General features: G+C 31.6%; 1 protein-coding gene across 2 annotated transcripts in view; it reads right to left on the bottom strand.

Moving 5' to 3' along the window:
• Positions 1-25,236, bottom strand: part of KCNQ (KCNQ potassium channel) — a 34,570-nt gene that overhangs the window by 2,260 nt on the left and 7,074 nt on the right. For both annotated transcript variants that reach the window (XM_090102791.1, XM_090102792.1), the window contains exons 2-14: positions 20,182-20,355; positions 19,194-19,328; positions 18,209-18,291; positions 15,728-15,903; positions 11,975-12,103; positions 11,249-11,359; positions 10,964-11,151; positions 10,589-10,743; positions 4,899-4,969; positions 2,924-3,051; positions 1,545-1,641; positions 1,173-1,474; positions 647-747 (exon numbers count right to left, since the gene is read on the bottom strand). In XM_090102791.1, coding sequence (XP_089958917.1) covers positions 647-747; positions 1,173-1,474; positions 1,545-1,641; positions 2,924-3,051; positions 4,899-4,969; positions 10,589-10,743; positions 10,964-11,151; positions 11,249-11,359; positions 11,975-12,103; positions 15,728-15,903; positions 18,209-18,291; positions 19,194-19,328; positions 20,182-20,315 — 1,810 coding nt within the window. In that variant the 5' untranslated portion in view covers positions 20,316-20,355. The remainder of the gene's footprint in view (positions 1-646; positions 748-1,172; positions 1,475-1,544; positions 1,642-2,923; positions 3,052-4,898; positions 4,970-10,588; positions 10,744-10,963; positions 11,152-11,248; positions 11,360-11,974; positions 12,104-15,727; positions 15,904-18,208; positions 18,292-19,193; positions 19,329-20,181; positions 20,356-25,236) is intronic.

Here is a 25,236-nt window from a genome sequence, read left to right as displayed (position 1 = left end):
CTGGACTGAAGATAAAGCATTCCTCATCTCAATCGCATTTCATACATTTCCAGTGTCATAATATTTAATTTATGCTATGAAAAATCGTAGTTTCATATTTTGCCATATTTTTTACATAATTGTAGTTTTTATATAATAAGCTCATTAGTTGTATACAATACAAAGTAGAACATACCTACCGTGACATAAATAGTAGCCACATGCTTGGGTGTAGTATAGACTTGGGAAACATAAACTCAAAAATATCTATTTTTCAAAGTGAAGAAAAATGTTCTCATCAATTTTGTATAATGATAAAAAATACCAGTAGGTATATAATAAAAAATTAGATTATTATTTTTATAAAAAACTAGCTGCGTCCCACGGTTTCACCCGCGTACCTTAATGAGTTTTTCCTTTTAATCCTAATGTTCCTGTGGGAATATCAGTATTAAAAGTAGCCACAGTTACTGCTTATTACATCAGCTATCCATCAGTGACAGTTGCGTTTAAAATCGGTCAAGCCGAAACAAACAGACAGACAGACAAAAATAGTAAAAAATTGCTATTTTGTTATATTATGTACCTACCTACCATGAATTTAGTAAAAATTCATACGTGTTTTTTATTGGTATAGACAAATTAAATGGATACAACAAAACATTACCTGAACTATCTGTGATGAGTCTTGGAGGGGTATCTTCCCGGTCTGGTACTACAATAACTACTTCGTCATCTCTTGGAGATTCTCCATTTCTCGTAGAGGTTCTAAAAATATGTTATGACTCATTAGCCTCGGGTAAGTATTATGCTAAGGTATTATGTATTAAATAATTAAGTAATTGAAAATTTTTGAGTAGGTACGTGTTGTAGGGACACACATTTGCAATATGCTGAGCAAAGCAAATGAATTTTATTTTATAACACATATTTATTAGAGTTTATCTGTATAGTTATATTATAAGCAGGCTCTATATTTTAGAGTTTCTGATTAAAAACTAAATTGTGTGATTAATGTTAATATTTGTATTGTATACTATATTAATATCAGGTAGGTAATTACGCAAGCATATTCACACATCAGTACTGACACTGTAACGTAGGTATTATTTGGGCGAAACTTTTATGACACGCTTGAAAAATATTGTACCTACTATTTAACGGAGAATATTATTTATGTCAAATAATCTTACTTGACAATCACTTTTTTGCGCATAAATCTCGTTCCTAAATCGGAGTAACCTCTATTCATCGGTCGCTTCAGGGCTATGGGAGGTGCTGATGTCGGAACAGGCGGTTCGAATGTTCTAGACAGCGGTGAATTCGGTTCTGAACATTGCTTTTCTGTGAGAGCTGGTCGTGATTTTTCATATATATCACCAGACGCACCACCCTTAGCATTACTATTTGCTTCCGCACATATTCTTCTAGCAGTACGTCTATCTTCTTCATACAATTCTAATAAATGGTCCAATTTGCTTTCTATATCATCTACCTACAAGTAAAAGATTAACATTATCTGTGGTAATAAGTTAATAAAAAACGTAAAGAAATGGGTTACTCACTTGTCTTTCTATTTTAACTACCCTGGACGCTAAGCTGATTTTAGATGCATATACATCTTTCGCTTTTGAACCTTGTTTGCCGAGAATTTGATCTAACCTGTGTTTTAAAAACATTTTATTTATTACTAACGATTCATTATACACATTAAATTAGTTAAAATTCAAGAAATAAAAAATACACAATTAGGTATATGCATATACCTTCTTAATTACCTAGATATTAATTCCGAGCAAAGAATACAATAAAAATTATCAATTGATTCAATTGATAAGTTTTTTATTATAAAAATGTCAATGCAAACGTTTATTTTTTGCAATATTTTTCACATTACATCTCCGCAAACTGCTTTTTAATTTAACACTCAGGATAGCGATCACTGAAGTGTGAGTTTTCATTGTTTTATTGTTCACTGATGTGTATATTTTCATATTGCAATATATTTGTTTCGAGTAATAAATGGCTATAATATAAAAGTAATAAATTTTCTACGTACATACCTCCGATTCGTTATTATTTACAATTTACTCGCTGAAACATAATTGCATATTTGCAAATGTGAAAACATTGGCTTAATATATACATGCCTAGTGATTCAATTATGCTATTAACTGTTTGTTTGTATTTGCTTACCAAAATACCTATTTTGCGAACATTAGAATGTATTCTAAATTTAATAACAATAACTCGCATAACGTTCTCATAAACTGTAGAGGTAATTATAGTTACTGTAGCATTGTGAGCGTAATATTGTCTGTACTCTAAAGGAACTCATTCGAATACAAACAACAATTAAATACCTAGGTACTTAAAAGTTTACAATAGCAGCATCATAAACACAATTTAGGTAAGTTGCTGACGAGATAATTAAGTAATTCATACTCTTTTTTATCCATATCCAGACAATGTTTTCACATTTTTGGGATATCTATTAAATAAAAACTTTAGCAGAATGAACATGCATTAATAAAAGGATTCACTTAGATAAATGTGATAATGCAGTGCAAGGTATCAAAATATATTATGTGTAGGCTTAATTTCATTCCGTTTTAGAAAATGGACATAACGAAATTTATAGGTAAATTAAATTTAAGTAAACAAAGGTTTAATGAAATTTTCATACGGGAATTTATAAGTTTTTTTTTAAGTTTATTGATTTAACTGTTAGTTTTAGACAAAATAATTCAAATAATTTTTGTTGATTTACAATTAGTAAAAATAACAAGTATGTGTTTCATCGTACATGGAGAGTTATAACAAGAACTGGCTGATGAGCTCTTGAGCTATGAATGAAGCGGCGGCGGGCGGCGAGTGCCAAGGGCCTCTCTGTGCGCGTTTTCCTACTCCCTTAAAAATACAACCCCATTGTATCTCAGCTCACCTGTATTGTAGGTTCTTGGTTCGGTTAAGGAGATCGGCGTGTCCAGAGGAGTACTGTTCAATAACGTCTTTGACGTCGTAGGGTTTCAAAGCTTCTCTAAATCTCTTGCGTGCGACAAAATACTTGAGCTATGCGAAAATAAAACATCTTCATGGCAGATTTTGTTGTTGCAATAGGATTATATTAAATATTAGTATCCTACTTCACATTCATTTACACGTTCATGACTTCATTTTTTATGGTACCTATGTGATCTCGTAAATTGCAACGGCTTAATTCCTTCTTCCATTGTACTACATCTTATTTATGTGGTACTTAGATACATACTTCCAATTATAGCCAATGAAGAAAAAAAAAATTGAACTAAGAAAGTATGATATTTATGTAATTTATGTTCAGGTTTGTGATGTAGGTTAGTGCGTGGGTACCTATATTTGGAAATTGTTAGGAATGGGCATCATTTGGATTATAAATAAGTAACTGTTAATATTTAAAACATGTAGGTAGTTATGTGGTCAGTCATGCTAAGTTAAATTGTATGTATATGCGGGATTGATTGATATTATAAAATGTTCATATTCTACCTGTGACTGATGAGACAGTTATAAACATCAACCTCGAATTGGGTGAAGTTACTGAAAATATCCTTCATAAAATTCGTGATAATGTAAAATCTAAAATCCTTTTATGTTTCATCATTTTATGTTCTCTTCCTTTTATGGAGGAAATTTTCAGTGCCTTCAGATTTCCCTGCATTGGAAGGTATGAAGAACGAGCATAACACAAACTACATGGGTATTTTTGACTAGCTCTTATAAATAGGCATTCTGACTACATAAAATATTGAGTTTTTATTTACTATTGGAAAGTCCAGACGATAGAGAGATAAAAATGAAGGTAAAGAGGAAGGTAATCATAGAGTATATAAAAGAAATCGTTGTGCGAAGGCATAAGTTTAGAGGAAGGAAGTCTAGCCAATGGATTTATTATCGCTTTGCATTTGCTCAGACAATATATACGAAGATAAAAAAATTTAAAATATGTATGTAATAAAAGCTTAAATTATTGTCTGCACGCATGCAATGCGTTGGAAAGCCTACTGAGTAGTACCTAGTCTGGACGTTTTTCACTCGGCTCAGCAGATCCACATGTCCCGCGGAATATTGTTCTATTACGTCCTTTACGTCGTACGGTTTTAATGCTTCTTTAAATTTACGCCGAGCCACAAAATACTTCATCTGTCAGAAGTTCACAAGATATAACTCAAGTTTCTAAAGGAAATATTAAAATGAAACTATATCAATCTCGAAAGGTACGCTCACCTATCATGCTAGTTTTAAGGAATAATGTTTTTAATAATAAATTCGTATTTAGTTAACCAAAACTGGGTTAGAGTACACAAATAAAATAAAACGTATCGCCTTTAAATATGTAATTTATTACCAATACGTTAAAATTGTAGACTGTTTTCTTTGCAGTAATATCTATAAAACATCTGGCGCACAGCGGGGCGATCTAATAGAATCGGTTACGAGCTTGGCAACACGGTGGTTTCAGTGAAGTGGCGATTTTAAAGGTATCATTTATTGAAGCATCCAAAAGAAACTCGAAAATCGAAAGAGGGCGTAGGTTATATAGTAAGTTTGGACACGGTAAACATTGTTTAACAATTCAAGACGCTCTTTGATTAGGTTCTGCGCTTTGTTCTTTCCTCCATCTTATAAATATTGTATAGGTTCAGTAACTCGAAAAGTTTCTATTTGATTTTGCAACACACCTAAATATTCGTATGTGATGTAATATATTGAAAAGATTTTTGTGTAGGTAGTGTGTATTTGTAGTTTCAAAGGAGTAAAATCAAACCAGTTGAAAAATCAAATTACCTAGGTACATGAATTTCTGTAAATATTTCGATTATATTTTTGCTATCGTTATTTGGAAAGCGGCCTATTTTATATTCTTGAAAGAAACGTACCTTTCTTATAAAACGAATGGCGGCCTTATGTCTGGGAGTTAATGTCACGCAGCGCGGCTCATCATCTTCGTCTGCATCAAAGGAAAACAAATTTAGCTTTAATTTGATCATAGAAATTAGCGGAACCAGCCTGAAACACACTCTTAAATAATTATGTACATTAGTATACAATTAATTTGGAACAAGAAAAATCTATATTTTATATAGTAATTAGGGTATATTTGCTCTTTTCAAATTCGACTAAATGCATAAAATTAAAAAAAAACCGACCAATAGCTGCACTTATGAATGAACTTTTAGAAATTCTCCAGTTCTCCCATCACATTTACTGGATATGTTGATTTTTCCGAAAAAAATAATCCACTCTGGTTTATTTTATTGTATTATGTATTAGGCATCGAAATTTATGGAGATCACTGCAATTTCATCTTTTCATCTTCATTCGTATACAGTACAATAACTAAATTTACTTTAAAACGACAATTTGTGCGTTTTATTGGTGGATTTTAAATAAAAACTGGGACTGACCACTTTCTTAAGTTTTTCTACATGACGCTTCTTTTCTTTTTTCCTTTTTTAAATTATCTATTTATATAAGTAACTATCTAATATTTTTTTTTAAATATCGGTATAATAGCTTATAATTTAGATTTTAGACGATAGGATATGAAAGCGCTATTTCTGGATTATAAAATAACTCCAGACGTTTATAATTACATGATTCAAGCGATCACCACCGCCCATGAACATTTTCAAATGATGTTCAATAATGTTCAGAAGTGCGTTGTCCGGTTTCAAGTTTGAACAATGGACTGACAAAGGACAAAAGAAAGGGACCTCTGGCTCCCCAACTCATCGCACGAAACACAGTAGCATTCATATGCTACTATTTCACGATCTACTTTGGTTGTATGGTAGGTAGCTTCCCCGGCATGAGCTGGCCCAATGCGTGCCGAAGCGAGCTCATATTTTTATTAGGCTAACTAGGTATAGGTATCTATCACGGCTCATAAGACACAGCCTGATGACAGACGGACATACAGATAGACGGACAACGAAGTCTTATATAGGGTTCTTTACCTTTTGGATATGGAATCTTAAAGCAAATAGGTGTTGTATGTACAATATTTCGACAAAAATATTTAAAATTAATAACATAGGCCTAGATCTAGTGCCGAGAAATTTTTTAATTAAAAATAACTTAAACTTTAGAAATTAAATATACCTATGGTACTTTATTTTATTTTAACATTGGATAGTTTCAACAGCGAAATAATGAAATACCTAAGTATTGGTTATAAATTTATATTTATAAAGCATTTGAATGCCATAAAACCAAAAATATAAATTCAATAAGTATTGGTTGTATTTCATGATAATTATTTTATTTTTATTTTTATACCTAATTTCATTATGACGATATTGTGTCTATAAGTTCCTACGTAATAATATAATATGCACATAACAAAATCAAAACGTAATTTAGGTACCTGAACATCTTTGCACAAAAATACTGTAAAATATAACTCACATGACTTAGTATAGGTAATAAATATAAGTCTACTTTCGAAATTGAAGCTTAATTATTTATCGGTTTAAGCCTACTGTATGTACGTACGTACTTTCCACCCACATTATCTACGTACTCATAATTGCGTCACACGCTCTAAACATACCTATAGCCACTGTTCACACAATGCATTTCCATAATTTTTGTAAAGCGATAAAGCTTTTGTGAAATTTACACGGCATGCATTTTATAGTTTTATCACAGATAATATAATACTTTAAGTTAGATATAAATACAATCATATTTATATTTTATACATTGTAGGTTTTATTTTATCTTTTAAACTTTGCAGCCTAGTAAAACATAGAAAAGGGACTTATTTATTATTTAATATTTATCTTACCTATATTATCTAGGTACTAGTGTTTTGTTTTATTCCTATTCATATATGTATCATTGAATTTAATTTCGAAGTCAGAAACCATAGGCTGATGAAGACTGGATAAGACAAAGGAGTTAGTATTTATTTTAGGCTCCTGAGATCTTACCATCAGATTTCTTGGAAAGCGCCGTCTCGGCCACCGAATCCTCGCTGAAGGATGGCTTGTGTCGATTGCACCCTGAGCGTCCATTCGTTGCCCCTGCCAACCCATATATACAGGCTCACTTCAACACACGATCCTCTTCACTGTATATCCAGCTTAATTTTATTTCACTAGTATATTCTAATGTATTACAGCCTTACCTACTTGAGTTATTTAGAATTGGGCATTTTCATCTCATGTGTTTTTGTAATCATATAATTTTCTTCACAGATTATTTTTAAATTAGTATCTATAAAAATCAAAGAAATATTTTTTTTTATGTTTTTTATTTTATGAAGCAAATATGTTTAGGTTTGTCATTGGTATTTTTTCTTGACTGGTGTATCCGCAGAATGGTGGGCCATAGTATTATTTTTAAATACATTTTTTTACTGCATGTAAAATCATCGTTTGCATATTCACAACATAAAATATGTAATAGAAGGCTAAAATTATGAAGTGACTTCTTTAATACTGCATAAAAAGACTACCTAAATAATGAGGTCAATGCAGTGGTTGTTAATGTCTAAGCAAACTATCGATCCATTTGTTATCTCTCTCTTTCTCAGGTGTTACTGTTATTGCTGGAAAAGAGTTATTATATAATAATTGTTAGGTTAAATACATATCGAATCAGAAAAAAAAATAATTTTTTTATTTCTATGTGTCCACTGGCAATTTTTACTTTTAGTCTATGAATGTTTGTGTCACATGTAGGTATTTAATTTGTTTGTAAGAATCAATTTAATAATTAAATTTTTAATGCTACGAGAAATATATTATTGAGTAATTTATGTGTACATTTTAGGAGTTCTTAACGTCCATATTGCACATAAATGTGTCTATACGACAAAGATTTATAGATGTAGCCTGCCAAAGCTATCAAACTATTAATTTAAAGTAAACGTATCTCACGATGCTGTCACGGTGATTGGTTATACTGTGGTTATATTATGAAGTCTATTTTGAATGTTTACTAACAGTTGAAATTAAAATTAAAATATTATTAATTAACTTTACTAACACTTTCAACGTAGGTACCGGTAAAATAATGAGAATCAAGGAATATTCATCATATCCAGTTCCAATTGATTATTATTATCTAAAAATAATTAGATAATCTGAATATATAAAGTTAGTAAGTATGTATGTATCAGAATATATAAAGTTAGTAGGTAGGTATCAAAACGGTAGGTTTGAAAACTTGAGGAAATCTTCGTGGAAAGTCTTTCCGCACTGCGGACGGTGATTATTATCATTGCATTTTTTCAGGATTATATTATAAATACACTGCCAAATTCTGCCTTCTTAAGGTAGTTACATATTTTTTAAGTATTAAATAATTAGTAGCTATCACTACTTGTATTATAATCTTGTACTAAAACTAATATATAAATAAAGCCCAGCTCGTTACCTATAGTTATTGAAGCTGATAATTTTTTCATGCTTATCTAATATATAAATATTATACCTATTAGAAAAGTTCCTATAAGCTGATATAAACTACAATGGATACTCAAGTATCAAGTATGTAAGTATGAAATCAATGTATAAAATACCTATTAACTGTTACCTACTGTTTATTTAGAATAGGTGTGCAAATACAAAAATTATTAGTTGAAATAAAGCTGTAAATTGAATTTTTTTGGGAATAGAGGTTAATTATTTAATGAAAATTCAAGCAATTTAATAGCAATAAATTGTTTTTTTGTAAAATAAATATCTGGCCAAGGAAGACGGCGACTGTCGTATTTTGTGATACAATATATTTTACCCATTTGAGTTTTATTAGTTTTAATTTTGTTTCCGTCCTTTATATAAGATACCTTGTGGCTTTTTCTTAGATAGTTATAATCGGATGGTTTCTTTTTTATTTTTTTTAAGGAATAGAGATGAAAGTCGATTTTTTTTAATTTATGATGCAGTTAACCACCAGCTAACTGTAACCGTCCCAATTTTGAAATGTATTTGCAAAATGATGAGTAAACTTTTTTAAGTGATAATTATATTCGATAATATGATATCACAAGTTCTATATGCCTGTTGTATGCATGTTTCCTGCTAAAGTGGCGGACCAATTTAAATCATGTAGGTATGCTATATATGTCCTCATGGTAAAATTTATTATTTTGAATCTATAGTATGTTTGTACCCATCGCACTCATAAATACCTAATCCATGTTGCCTTCACAATTAATTAATTACAACAAACGCTTTTCACAAGATTTTTGAAGCTTATCTATTTACTTTTTGATTTTGTAGATAATTTAAAATAATTACATGTATTCAAATTGTATTCCTAGAGTTCTACCTGGCATGCAGAAATAAATGCAAAGCGGTGTATTGTTATTTCATAGCTTTATTAAATGAAAGCTCCAAATCAAGCCATTCCAAAAGGTATGCTTATTGGATTTTCTTTGTTAAATAATCAGGAAATTCATTGTGTGAACCGCGTCGTTTGATCAAATGATTTACGAAGACATAATTTCAATACTGGTTTTGGTTCCTATAGGACTACATGAGCAATAAACGCTATAGCAATATTTTTGAATGCTTTTGTTTTTCAAATTATTATAAGTATGAAGCTTCTGATTGCAGTATCAGTAAGGTAATTCGAAGCGATATCGTATCTACGCGGGTGCAGGTTATTCCAAAAAGTGAAAAAATAGATAGAAGTACAAAGTAATTAGAATATCAGCAACTGTGTTTCGAGCTAAGAGATGCAGCCATCATAGCCGGATTTTGGATATCCTATCCGGTATCAATGGTGCTACGGCCCTTACGAATTTATTTGTGTATACACATTGTCAAAAATACTAAATAAGGATAATAAGAAACGCAGCTTTCTCGACTTTTAACTTCATGCCATAGTGCCATCTAAAAGATGAAGAACGGAACCTTGAAAGCAGCTTTTCCAACAATGAAGTAGACAACACGCACGGTCCCCGCCTGATGTGCGATTATCTATGAAACAGGGCACGTCATGTCATCCTCCATTTTATCAGAATAAAGATATTGTATAAAATGTAATTTTCGTGTACCTGTATCACACTTACAAAAGTAAGAGTTTTATTTTCTTGATCGTGGGTAGTTTTTGTTGTGGCACTATGTACGAGTATGGCGCTTAGTTGGAGTTTGTCTTGTAATAAGTCTTCCTGTTTACGATCATGGCAATGGTTATTAGGATGTGCAGTTTAGAAATACTTTTGATGATAATGTAAAAGACTCAGGTAAAAGATAACAAAAAGTAATTTTAGATACAATATGTTCAATTGTTCAAGTTTACGATCTTGTAATTAAAACGATTTGAGCTGTGGTCTGATTAAAATATTATTAGAACTGCATGCTGAATTCTCAGTAAATTTAGTAAAAATTTTATCCATTAGAAGTATTAATCGAATTACTTAGAAAATGTGCGATTGCGAATGTTGAAGTTTATGAACAATAATTTGTGGAGTTTTTATTTTGGAAAAAAAGGTTGGTTATTGTGGTCGTATTTCTCAAGAAATAAGGTGCGTGAATTCTACAGGTAAGTATTGTTATCGAGAAAAGGTATTTTGATTTATAATAATTAAATATCAATTGAATATGCTTACCGAGGTTTTCAGCACTGGCGTTGACATCGTACCGATGGACTACTGGTTTTGAATGCGGTGCAGGGGAATGTAGAGACGTGCTTTTATGACGTCGTATTGTCGGCAATCGCGACACAAAGGAAGCGTTGTTCTTGAAAGATGCACTCATAACCCGGCTGTCAAACATAGACTTGGTTAGTTCCTTGTTATACACATGAATATCGCGAACTTCTTATCTATTAGTTGATACAATTTTATTTCTTAATATGGTTTAATATTCGAGATAGAGCGATAGGTTTTTAGGAATAATAACATAATTAAAAGTTTTTTATGAGATTATTTTAGTTACTGATACTTACCTCTTAAACTTAATTCATAATCAAAAAACACGACTACCTTATTTGTGGACTAGGTAGTGGTATCTGATGAATTTTCCAGGTGGCTACACTCATTGAGTGTTCATCCGCCGCGTAGCACCTCCACAGCGCCTGTATCAGCGTGGCGGCTGGCTGCCGTCGCCTGATCATGTGCTTCTGTCTTTGCTGTTGCTGCACTTTCAGAGCAAAACCAGATCCAAGTATTCCCTATGGATACAATTTAGCACATTTGCCATATTAACGTGGGGACTATTTCTTCTCTTACATGGTTTAAAATGTTACACAAACTTATATATATACTCACAGCTGGAAGAGCGAAGAACGATATCCCTAATAACGCACAGAATGAAGCTATGAGTTTCCCCTGCCAAGTCTGCGGTACCATGTCGCCATACCCAACTGTGCACAGCGTGATCTATAGATATATAGGTACATTGTGAATATTTGAAATTGCTGAGCATTTAATTTTAAATAATCGGATTTGATTCCCAAAGCCGCTCGGGTATTATGAGCGTTTATAAAGTTCAACTGTTTATTCATAGGGTCTAAGGCGCTATAAAACCTTAATCCGCTTTAAAATCTGAATCGATTTACTGAGACAATTCTTCTTCGTTTATCAAGATTTCTGCCAAATACAATCACAATTACAAAATTGTCTAAAATTAGTCATTTTATCTACATATAAAATTAAACATTCACTGTATCCACAGACATATATCTTTCATCATCAAGCGCATTACAGAACGAGATATTTTTTATGTAGGTTTATATTATCTTAATAAAATTTTATTTACGATGAGAAAAGAGCTCAAACTGATTTAAACATGATCATTTGAATTTAGAATGTTGTGATAGGAAAAGATGAGTAAACTATGAAGTGAACATAAATAATCTGATTATAGTGTGTTATAGTTTTGTTATTGGAGTATATAGTGGTACAATATAGTTAGGAGATTATAGGAATTGGAAATATATCCCAAAAATAATTATTTTTCTGCACTTTTTTTTTAAGAAACAAAGCTATACTTACAACACCCCACCATAATGCTTCCGCAAAATTTTTAAATTTTGTGTCAGCAACATCTTTTTCTGCTAAATAAACTAAAAACGATGCGAAAATAAGGCCGAGGAATCCAATGTATAACGTCGTTATCAATTCCTGTAACAAAATAACATATTTAATTCATCATATAGGTACTTCGTTTATTGTTATATACATACTTATAACAATTTGAAATTAAAATACATTTTAAAATGATACGAATAGAAGGTCTCATTTTATACTCAGCAATTTTTCAACCCTATATGTCGTATGGGAGTATAATATTAAGACCATGGCGATATCTTTATTACCAAATATAACATAGGTACCTATGTTTTAATTATGTATATCGTCGTATCTGATGCCAGTTTGCCAGCTGCTTTTGGACTTACGTAAGTATTCCTAACTACTTTACATTAGCAAGATTTATTGCTACCTTCTTCCTTGTAGATATAGCTTTTATATTTCATATAGCTTTGCATATAGCTTTTATATTTCATATAGTTCATATAGCTTTGTTATTTATAGGTATTTAATAGGCAAGAAAGAATTATTATGTAACTCTCTTTATTAATTAGAGCTATTTGTTTATATTAATCTAACAAAAAATATGAGGAAGATATGAAATGATGTTAGTGTCTAACTGTCTAGATCTGTATTAAGTCGAATAACGCAGTAATGTCTCCATAGCTGAAAGTATTGTAATGCTCTTATATTTTTCTACAACGACGCAGTGCAATTTTCTTCCATTCATAGAAATGTATCAACCAGACAATAGTTTTTGTGTTCACTTACCAACCACGGCCACGCTAGATATACTTTATAACTATCAAAAGATTTCTATTTTAGTTCACAAGAGTTATTTTTCTCTCATAGAGTTATAACTTTAATCTTAGTAGGTAGATATCTGTGTATTTTAAGATTTCCTGTTTTATTTAATTGGAACAAATAAACATTATATTTTAAACGGATGTTTGAATTTAAACTGTACACCGACTCTTGATTAATTTGAACAATTAATAATGAAGTTCAGCCCGATTTTATTAGATAGGTATGATTCTATAGAATGTCCTCGTGAATAATGTACCTATATTATTAGATATTATGTATACATACATGGTTATGTATATTATTATATGTATTTACAAAAAAGTTCGATTATCGATGATATCGATGAGAAATCAAAAACAATATTACATGCTAATTAGAATATTCGAATTATTAATTAATTTATGTTTATTTGATATCTAAGGATGGCACAAAAATTAACAATGAATTATTTTCTTCGAAAACAGGAGCAGATATTGATAAAAAAAAAATTAAAATTTAAGTTAAGGGACATATTAATCTGTAATATCCGAAATTCTTCAGAAGAAATTTTCGTAGTCGCTGATGTGTGAAGCGAGTAAACAGCTAAATAGATTCGTTTTAGAGTAAAGGAACAAACAATTATGGTTGATGGAAACTGAATGGACGAATAGGATATTTCTACCACATTACACAAGTTGAACGTAACAAAAGATTTACAAAAACGACTCGCTCGAATCATTTCTATGGAGGACAGACAGGCCGAACAAAGAACGCTGATTTAGCATAGAATTTTATTTTAAAAGGTTTTCCTTAAAATAAAGTAAAATTTGTTTTGTAGAAAACAACCTTTAACGTTAAAATGAGCTGTTGCTGCTTGTTTAGTGCTTTAAATGACAATTATTTCAAAACAAAACCTATTCCAAAATAATGTAAGATTATGATAATTCAGTCACAAATAGACTTAAATGGACATGTTTTTGGTACTGTTGACCAAGGGTAATTTGTAATATCGTGAGGCCTAATCTTGCCTGATATCTGATGGATACAAAAAAATCGAACGGGAACTATAGGTACTACTGATAAGTGATTACCCACTTCCTTGCCCGCAGTGCCGTAAGAATAATTGATCAGTAAAACAGATGTGAAATGCATCGGCTACGGTACACACAGTTCACACAGTCACCACTACATACTATTATCACAGTATTACAATATTATTTCCTAAATATGGTAATACTGTGCTATTATTACCTACTAAATATTCCTATAATATATCTTTTTAATATACGACTCAAAATTTAAATAATAAATATCAAAAACACGCCCATCTTTTGTTACAATACCTACATTATCATGATATTTGTATCTACTTACTCGTATATTCTCGCGTTAAGTATTGATTAGAGTTTGAATACTGTAGAGTTGAGTGACACTCGATGTTTGTCCTATTCAAATGCAAATGATTATTTGTTATTAAAGAAAATGAATATTAAAGACTGACGGATTTTAAACGCGATTAATTAATTATATTATTGACTTTTTGAATGCTACAGCGAACGTGGTCACAGTTAGACAGAATAACCTAACTACAATTATCCATTAAAAAGTCTTTAAATTTTAACCTAATAAATATTTCAAACACAAGAAATTATTAAGAAGGATTATTAAAAAAAAAGAAACAAACAAAGTCAATGTCTATTTATATAAGCTTTGCATCGAGAATGTATTACCGACTTGTTATTGAGACGTTTATATTTCTATGTATCTATATATAAATCGGTGAAGGAAATTACAATCAGTTCCGATACGACTACTTGTCATGATTCTTTGTCGAATAGGTCACTTTGTTAGGTAGGTTAGGTATTCCGTTCTTGATAATGTCATAAATCTTACTGAATTAAGTTTGTGTATCATGTAGGATAATTATGACTTTTATATCTGCTTCTTGATTTAGATATTTAATTGCTTTGACGAATAGCTTAATGAAACTCTCAATAATGCTCATATTATTTATTTATAACGCTCATACTTTAGCCTCTCCCAAATATACGTACAAATATTTATGACAATAAATCATTCTACAACTAGTATCTGTTTTAAATTAACCACGCAAAGTAATTAGGTTACGTCAATTTATAGAACAAAAAATTGTACTTCACAAACAATTTCATCACCCTCAGTTTACATTGTGTTTAATAATATATAATTAACACCGATGAATATTTCAGCAATGTCGTTTGTATTATCAACCTCAATTTATGAGATGAAATAAGTACAAAGAGTAAATACAAAATTTCCAGGAATCGAAAGCTCGCTTATAACTGCTAACTAAGGTTACTTTAATTATTTATAGAAATTGAAAATCGAGGATCCGTGACTCGCCTCGTTTCACGTGTGTGCTAGACGGGCCTAAAAATAATAGATCAACAAAACAAACTGTCGGACAAGATAAATGTTCTTAATGAACTTTCGACCATTTGTATTTTCTATTTTTCGCGAATTCGTACAAAACACTGTGTACTGCAATTCTATTTTGATGTTTATAAGCTTTACTCCTATTAATTTTCTAGTACTTTCAAAGTAACATTTTTTTACTATTTCACATACCTATGCACCTATAAATCAACGTCGACAGCATGAAACTACAAAACAATTTTCGGCAGTGATCTTACATTATGGCATGGTGCCACGCAAAAATGCAACAGTTGATCCCGTCGCTCTAAAGTCTGATACCAAAAATGTTTTCTATTGTCAGAGTTGCATATCTTGCAAAATTTACGTGTTTTTATCTTTGAAATAGCTAATACACCTTTCCGTTGTTTTGATTTTGTATATAAACATGTTACGTTAATTTATCAAATATAAAAATAATTATCTTTAATTATTTTGCGTTTTTTTCATTTCGTGAAAATATGTATATCATGGAATCACCTGTCTATGTGCATATACAACAGAGCCGAGAAGTTTCCAGGTGCCACCCCGTCTGTCCATGCGGACCATCCTCAGTATTTGGAAGAATCGCAGGCCGCGCAACGCTGATGCTGCAAAAACTTGGCCCGAGGAACCCATTCCCAGTACCACCATCGATGCTATTATTGTGGTTACATCTAAAAATAATCATCGCTGTTTACTATAGGGGCACTAGTTACGTTATAAAATTAATTATTAATAAAAACGTGCACTTAACAGTGCGTAAATACTTAGATAGATTTATTATTCGTAGTGAATTATATCGCTCAAAAGCTCAGAGTTAAGGAAAAGCTCTTTGCTTTTATTTTTATAAAGTAGGTATGTATACATGATTAAAAGCACTAGGTACTATACAAGTATGCACTAGCAAAAGTGATGGTAAAGTTTTATTTATCTTTTGCAATACACTTTTGAATTTCAAAGTTCGTTGGATGGGTAGTTTTGTTGGATCAGGCTCAGCATAAACGATGTTATTCATTCGAGCCTTTACTAAGGTAAAAGCGCCCGTTCTTTTAGCGCTATTCGGTATTTTATACAGGTATACCAAACGATCCGGTAATTAATTCGACTATCCCAGGTTGACAATCGTTAGAGTAAAGATAGAGTCGATTTCATCTCAAACATACCTGAGATATATAATACTTTTCTAAATACTAAATTTGATTATACTTTAAATTTATTTTGTTAAAAACAGAAATATGTTTTTTTTTTATATAAATATCAACATAAATTTAGGTTTTTTTACCATAAAAAAAAGTGTTACACACATTGTTATCCAATAATAAATCTTATGTAATTTTAACTACTATCTCTCTTAGTCTCTTCTAAGATTTATTACTAGACCATACACTTTTTTGACAATACATAGATAGTACAATAAATTATTAATAATTATTGTAGTTTTGTTATTATAATGATATTTTTCTATTATGAAATTAAACCCATAATCCATAACATATTGCCATTGGAAAATCTTTGCCTTCCTGTAATATTTTTTTTTATCTCGAGAGAACTGCAAAGCAAATTCGAAGCCTGAATGAATGGCTTACGAAATAGGTTAATAATTAACAAAAATTTACAGTTTCAATCTTATTCTTATTGTGACGTAACTATACATTTTATATTTATATCTTAGTACATGTACCTACTTACTAATGATAGATTTATTAGAAAACGTCGCGTCGTACATAAAACTTTTTAAGAAAGTTTATAACCGCATGAAATATTTTATAGACATTAGAGCAATTTAGCAAACTGATAATAATGTATTTTATTTTATTTACTAATAACTCTTGCAGCGATTGGAAACATTAATGTAATCAATACATTAAGAGTGAAAGGAAAACCAGTTCGCAAAAAATATTATCTCCCAGATGCAAAGAATAAGTACATTACTCCCATCTTTTACCGAAGTATCTATTATATCACGAGATTGTTTGAAAAGAAGTCTGCTGATTCATACTATGTATTTATGTAAAAGTAACAAATTCTCGTTGTGTAATTAGTGTATACTGTATAGAATCGATGCAGGGCTAAAAAATGTACAGTAAAATTATTGTCCTTTTTTGCAACAATAGTAAGTATCTACTTAGGTATCTACTTTGTTAATTAAGAAATTTTGGATTACTTTTTTACTGAAAATAATACAATGGCTACGAACAGGTAATAAATTATAATATCTACAGTAGTCCAGATAGTGATATTTTTATTAACTTCGCCTTCTTATCGTAACGTATGTAAATGTTCAGAATATGGTAATATAAGGTTTTGTGTTGTGTCGGATAAATTTGCATAAACAAGTATATTGTTTTGGAACGTATGTTGCTTATAGATATTCAGATTAGGTTCAGTCTGCGGCCAATCTAATTCTCACGTAGAAATAGACAATATAATAATTAGTTATTTGATTTTCAGGCATTTAGAAATTCTTTGAATGACTGACCTTTCATAACTAGTAGGTAGGCAATAACTACAAGCAATTTAATGTAAAAAATAACAATATAAAGCCAAAGGCCTTTATAGGTCAAAGTTGAAGTATAATATCGCAAGGCAACATTATTAAACCCAAGTGGGCGAGTCGTGCAGCTATGTTTGTCAGTTACGGCACGGCATAGTCTCAGGACGGGAGGGAGCGAGTCCCTCGAGAATTGTGTAGCGGTTGCACGAAATTTAAATTACGAATACAAAAGACGATTTTGTATAATAACCAACAGAAACAGGTATGGTAGTGTGTGTTTGCAAAATATCAATTACGTAGGATTTGCAAGCTATGCGTTTGAAATATTATGTATAGGAACTAGGACTAGGTACCTATTATTACACGTAAATTTGAAAATGTATATGGTATTATCTAACATTTCTTAATTTAATATTTTAAAATAAAATAATTTAGACTGTAATGTATAATATCATAAAAAAAAACATTTATAAAAAGAGCCTTACCTATTATACAGAAGGGCCGCCTCAAAAATTTGAGGCGACCCATCAATCCCTGATACCGAGAGCGACATCCTGAAGACCATAACCTAGCAAAAAAAACATAAATAAATTACTAAAATGTATGTTAACAACGTTATAAATAAATACGCAATGCAGAATATGTCATAATTAAATATTACACAGGACTTTTAAACATCGAGTAAACTAATTCTATACTTATTCAATTTTAGTAATGCTGTTTTTGGATCGTACTTAGGCAACTTGTTGACCAACTTGGTTACGAAAATAGTTCAGTAAATGTTCGAAAGGCAGGCTTATTAACAAGTCTCCCTGTGGATTTCAATCTACTTGTAATGTACCTACAACACTAACGATTCTTGGTATACATTGAATGTATAATTAGATGTTTGCTTTTGGTGCGGAAGGTGTTGACTTCTTCAACTAACACCGTTACATAAACATTACAAGGTACCTATATAAGCGCCTCATAGTCTCTATAAAGATCTTTTCTGAATAAATCAACTCACTGTAATACTAGATATTATAAAAATGTTTTCTTATATATTATGCATCAATTGAAATGAGTAAAACGTAAACTTGTTTATTTCACTTCTATTCATTATTTTTAGTTCATTGAATCATGTAATGAAAACGATTACCTACCTATGAGTTTGTCTAGAGTGTTTTTAATGACTTTAATTTATCACCTATTAAAGCTAGGATGTTAGACTTTCTTCACTATAAATTAAATATGAATTTAAAAAAATGCATCCATATTTATAAACGTCGGATATAGATTATCGGAATCTTTAAATTTATATTTCCAATCATAGCGAACTCTTGAATATATATATTTAATTGTTATAATTTTTACCTATTATAAATGACTCAACAAGTCAACAAATATATTGTACCTATTACAATATAATCTATATCAATATAATCTATATAAAAATGCATATTACAATATAATCGTATTATTATTTACCTTAAACAAAATTCTATAGCGAACCACACAACAACTACAGCCTCCATATAGAGCAGTACGATACCAGCCTTTGCTTCGTATTCTTCTATTGTTGAGAAAACTGACAGCGATAAACACATGAACACCATCAAGAACCTGTTAAGAAAAGTTATTATAGTTTGAAATTAAATTAAGATGTCGAAGGGCTCTACAGAAATGGCAGCGGAGCGGGCTCGAGTATTCAAACTTATTTCTACTTCTCTTATCGACAAATAGGAAAACTTTGATGCAGGCGCCAAAACTAATAATAAGATTCATACAACGTGGAAAGAAATGTTTTATATATTTATTTATTCTTCACTGCGAAGAATTTTAATTATAAACTTGAGTCTTGTATTAGTGTTGTACCTATTTAATATCGAAATCGAAGTTTCATATGAAGTCTTGTACAACATCGAGTCGAACTCGTATGTAGCCGAAATTGCTCAATTGTTGTTTGTAAAACAAACAGTGTGGTCGGTTTGTTTATTTTAAAGCTTTCGAAGTATATGATTGCAAACCAGGCAATGTGAAACATCCATAGGCCTCTGTCATATAGGCTTCTGCAAAACCGGCGTGGCGTGGCGATGCATGCCGTGACGCTATATTAGGTATAACGGTATTTGGTACACTATGTGAAAGCACTACTACATAAAGAGATATTTTCACAAAATTCATCGTAAAAAACAATGTCGATGTTTCATATCGTCCCGTGACGACTCACATTCTCGAAATCGAGGTTAGTATTTTTTATACTTCGAATAAGCATAAAGTTATTTTTATATAATTTTTTTTAATACAATTCACAGGTAAATACGCATTGCGACATTGATTTTGTGTAGAATAATTTATAAGAATGTTAAACAAAACAGGCGCTTAATACAAACTGTTGACTTATTTATACAAATTGTGGAAATGGAAACACAAACTAAGGTTGCGGTTTCTCTTACAAATTAATTAATACACTTACACAATCATATGATAAAGGACGGCCTTGAAACCCCTGGGCCGTTCGAGGAAATTGTAGAACTTGGATTGAAAGCGTCGGCAACACGCGTCGCGTCGCGTGGCGCGGTAACTGATGGGCTTGCCGAGTAGCGACATCCGCGGCGTCGCCAGCCGGTCGCCGCCACGCTTACACTCACTGCAACCAAGGGCTTACCTAAAGCTAAACCTAGAAAAGGCATCTTGATGGGTCAGGATCTGGATCCCTAAAAGTATTTGGCACAATCGTATGCGTTATGATCTTATTTTAGAAATTTAACAAAGTATAATATTTACAGTTTAACAAACAATATTACCTACGCATTATTGAAATGCAGGATTTAACACATCCAAAAGAATCTCGTTATCGCTAATACCAAAACATTTTAGACGTAGCTAATTGCGTACAGCTCTAATTATATTTTAATGTGGACTATTCGATTACTACTCGTTTAATTACTAAAAACTATTTGTTATCATTTCATACACTCATGAGCCTGATATAATAAAATGTAATCTGTAGGAAGGTATATTAAAAAATTATTAACTCTTTTCACGATTTATAATATGGGTAGAGATAAAAAGACCCAGTTTGGATGGCTCTTGGATGGCTCTATGTCAACTTGTTTAAAAAGCCGAATATAGTACCTAATTATGCTTTTGAAGAGCAACCATCGGATTAAATAATATTATATCTAAATTCTACAGTAGGTACATGAAACTAATAGTAAAAACACATTTTTGAAAGTAATATCATCAGTATGAAATTATAAGTAATGATTGTTATTTATGAGAAGCTGTGAGTAAATATAAACAGTTAATATTTTTAATTGCAAATTGCATGAAAAAAGTGACTATAAATATAAAATTAATGTGCAAGTATGCAATTCATTTTTAAGCGTGCACATGATTTCATTCGCCTATATGCCATTATGACCTATTTTAAAAGAACCTATCTAAGCTAGCTTTGTTTCAGGTGCTGGTATTTGAGAAAAATAAGTGATTGGATTTTCAATAACGTAGGTACATGCTGGTAGCAAGTAATGTTATAAATTCTCTGCCTTCGACTAGTTCTGTCGTTATTTTTCGGCAATTAATATACGTTCTACATTCCAATCGCGCGAATATTTATTATAACTTTGATTTATTTTCATTATGAAGGTATTATATACCGACATTCTTTTCCTAAGTATCACAATAACTACCTACTGATACGTAAAGCTATTAGCAAAATATTATTAAATAGTGACGTGTAAGTGCCTAATAGCTATTTGCAAGCCATCAGAATATCAAACTCATCATCATCAACATCATCTGGGAATATCAAACTTCGATAGGTAGGCTCAATGATAACATTTAAAATAAAATTTAATATTACTTATATCTATCTAAATCTATTCTAAAAATTGTAATCGTAACTAGTTTAACGCTTTTGATAATTTGTCGTAGATAGATTGTAGAGACACTTTTTATCGACTAACTTTCTTCTTCGTTGATGATCTATCTAGTTGTCTGGATGGAATAATTATACTAATCACAAAAAGAACTATCTTATATTATAGAATGGTTATTAGAATGGTTACAATCGTAAGGTGATATAACTTCTGTTTAATATAAAACAGAAGTGACGAGTCCCTTTTTCAATAATTTTACTTCAGTGTCTTTATTCTAAAAGAAAATTCATAAAAAAATTACATTCACTTGTCTGAAGTTGATTTTTCATCTCTAGTCACTTTATTTAGTATAATTTATATCTACAATTAAAAAAGAAAATTAGTAATAGCTTGATAGATAGGTAACTTAGAGCATTAAACCAACATAGGTAACGTAGGTATATAAGCTTTTACGACCTGAAAAACATTGACATTTGTTCTTGTTACTTTTTCCTCAGTTGTTTTGGTGCTCGTGTTCTGCCATTTAACGGTGTGTTCATGTCGGTTCGTTGAAAAACTTTGTCTCTCATTCATGTTTTGTTATTTGACCAATTGTTTGTTATAGCTCAATAAAACGTGAATATATTTGAGAGAACGTGAAGGGTAATATGAAGAGTATATCTTCATAATAGCAAATAGCTATGGTAAACAAAATAATTTGTTATTTTTAACATGACCTCAATATGTACATATCCACTATAGTTCACAATTGGGAAAAGCTCTCAGGTGCTTTAATAGACAGAGATCAATTGCAGCCGTATTATTGTGCTTTTTATTTATTACTAGCTGTGCCCCGCGGTTTGATCCGCAGTGCTCCGCTCTTGTTTTCAATCGGCGTTCCTCCATAAATGGTCTATCTAACACTGAAAGAATTTTTCAAATCGGACGAATATTTCCTGAAATGAGCGCGTTTAAATAAACAAACAAACTCTTCAGCTTTATAACTATAGATTTAACGAAGTATAAATTGTGGTATCTTCTAATTCTTATGTATAAGTCTTAAGTACATCTCTTTGCATTATTAAAATAGTTTTAGAACAAAAAAAAAAAGATTTTGCTAATTTAAATGGAATGAAAAGGATATAAAGGCAGGAAAGGATCTAAATATATAAATTATCGTTTAGGTACATTATATTTGAATTTTCTACCTATATACATATTTAAATAAGCTTATGCACTTTGTACATTAAATCAATTATAAAATAAAATATACTTAGACGGAAAGATTTAATTGTATTTAGTAATGTAAATATGAATAAGTAAGTCATGTAGGTCTGGATACTCTGTACAACGATCCTGATATTTATCTAATTTGAATGAGTACTTCTTATTGCAGCCAACCATTTCGTTTATATCTGCGAAGTTATTTTTTTATTGAAATCTGCTTTACATCTTACCTTAAATTCTCTTGGTATTTTCTAGCTCTTATTTAATTAAGCTTCGTTAATCCTGTACAATTTTCCTTCGAGGAGAGGAGCTTTATGAAATTAAAGCTTGTTTGGATCGTGGGCAACAACTTGACGCAGAAATCTATGTTTCAAATACTAACTACTTTTAATAATTGTTACGCTAAAATAATTCGTCTCATTTTAATGCTACCGATAAAATATTTTCATACCAAAGTACATACTTCTTTGCGACTAACTCATGTAGGTCAGGTGTCATTGAAGATTATTCAGAAAAGCAAATCTTTTTTTGGTTGGTTAGTCTACTTTTATGCTCAAGTTACGTTGTTTTATTTGTTAACTAACGTCACTCTTTTTAGCTTTTGTCGGAAACCACCACTTACCACTTAAAAAGATTTCTAGATATACTCACGTTCTTTGATATTTAATTTTAGAGGTCTTAAGTCATTTTAATTATATTCATAATAGGATTGCGTAAGCTTGTTATAAAATTGCATTAACTGTAATTTTATTATTATTATTTAAATGGAGTTTGTTTTTTCTTTTGACATTTGTTGTTTAAGTTTGGTATTAAATACTGAATAGTGAAAACGCATAAAATTCATTTAAACATTGTTTTCAATCTGAAATATTCATAATATACCTATGCAACCCAAGTAGATCGTAAGAAGCGATACAATCGCGATCGTGACGTTGACGGCAGGAAAGTCAGTAGGTATACATCAAATATTTGCGGCGCAGGTGTGTCTGGTGTTTAACTTATAAAACTTTGTGGTTGTCTGAAAAGTGGCGAGGCGCCATCGAGGCGCGCTGAAAGGCGGGAAATCTCGTCAAGTGAAACAATAATATGCAAACAAATCAATTCGAGACAGCTGAATTTGCTGCCAAGCGTATCAAGCATGCATTGAAAAGCTTTATTGATACATTTCACGAGAATACCACGAAAATACAAACGCATATTTAGAACGCCGCCGTACTGTCAAAGCGTAGGTAGAATACTAAAAGATTGCTTTATTATAATAATTAATAATAATTCATTTATTTATTCAAGTAACCAGGACTCATTTTGTTAGTAACAATTATTATCTTAAAAATTATGTTAGTAAAAATAAAATTTATTATGACTGCTAGAAATGTACTCCACCGCTACAAAGCTATCAAGGAAGCAGACAGTCTGCAGCAGTGGTTCACATACCAGCAGTCGAGCCGACTCGCTATACAGCGCATGATTTCATTGGGGCTGTCCCGCACACGGCGCACCAGGGATGTGCATCTCTTTCGCATTGTAGCGTAAAAACAGTCTATATGAGCTTCTGCAAACATCCCTGATGCGCTGCAATAACGGGGCAGCCCCATTAACACCCGGAACGCATTGTTATATTGAACACGGAGCGAGCTGTAAGAATGTTGAGTATGACTAGCCCATAGGCTGCACGTGTAAAAAGATGTACAAAACGCACGAAATAGGGTTTTTTTAACTTCATTAGAACAACGTGCAAACCTACGAGCTATCATATTTGCCCTCACTGCCAGTGCCCGTCGTTCCCTTTCAATATCATCATCGTCTCTGAGTCTAGGGGTCAATATGTGTCCGAGATATTTGAATTTAAAGACCCTCCCCAATGGCACTCCGTTCAAACGTATTGGGGGTAAAAAATGCGTAACTCGGCTCCCAGACTCAAAGACCATGACTTCACTTTTCTTAGTATTGTAGACCAATCCATGAAGAGCAGCGTACTCTTCACAGATGGCCACCAATCTTCTAAGACCGCAGATTGAAGCACTCAGCAACGCCATATCATCTGCGTAACTTACATTGTTGATGCAAACTCCATCAATATGACAACCAATCTTTTCGTTGCTGAGTGATTCAATCAGCTCGTTGACATATACATTGAAAAGCGTGGGCGAACTTAACCCCCCCTGCCTCACGCCGCATTGCAGCCCAAACGGCTGAGATAAAGCCCCCGCCCATCGGACTTGATTGATCTGGCCTCTGTACCAACATTTAAATGTGTTAATAAGAGAGGACGGTACATTAGCTTTCTTTAACTTATCCCAAAGGATATCATAAGAAACCAGATCAAACGCCTTCGACAGGTCAAGGAAGCACGCATATATTGGCGTATTTCGGTCCATATAGTACTTGACAGCCCACTTTAAAGACAATATTGCACTTTCCGTAGAAAGTCCCGATCGAAA

The sequence above is a fragment of the Colias eurytheme genome, chromosome 6 (genome assembly GCF_061535395.1).
Source record: "Colias eurytheme isolate Ceu_HAF_F1 chromosome 6, ilColEury1 Martin Lab GWU primary, whole genome shotgun sequence".
NCBI lineage: Eukaryota > Metazoa > Arthropoda > Insecta > Lepidoptera > Pieridae > Colias > Colias eurytheme.
The sequence above is the reverse complement of the archived record's forward strand: the minus strand, read 5'-3'. Positions and strand labels throughout refer to the sequence as shown.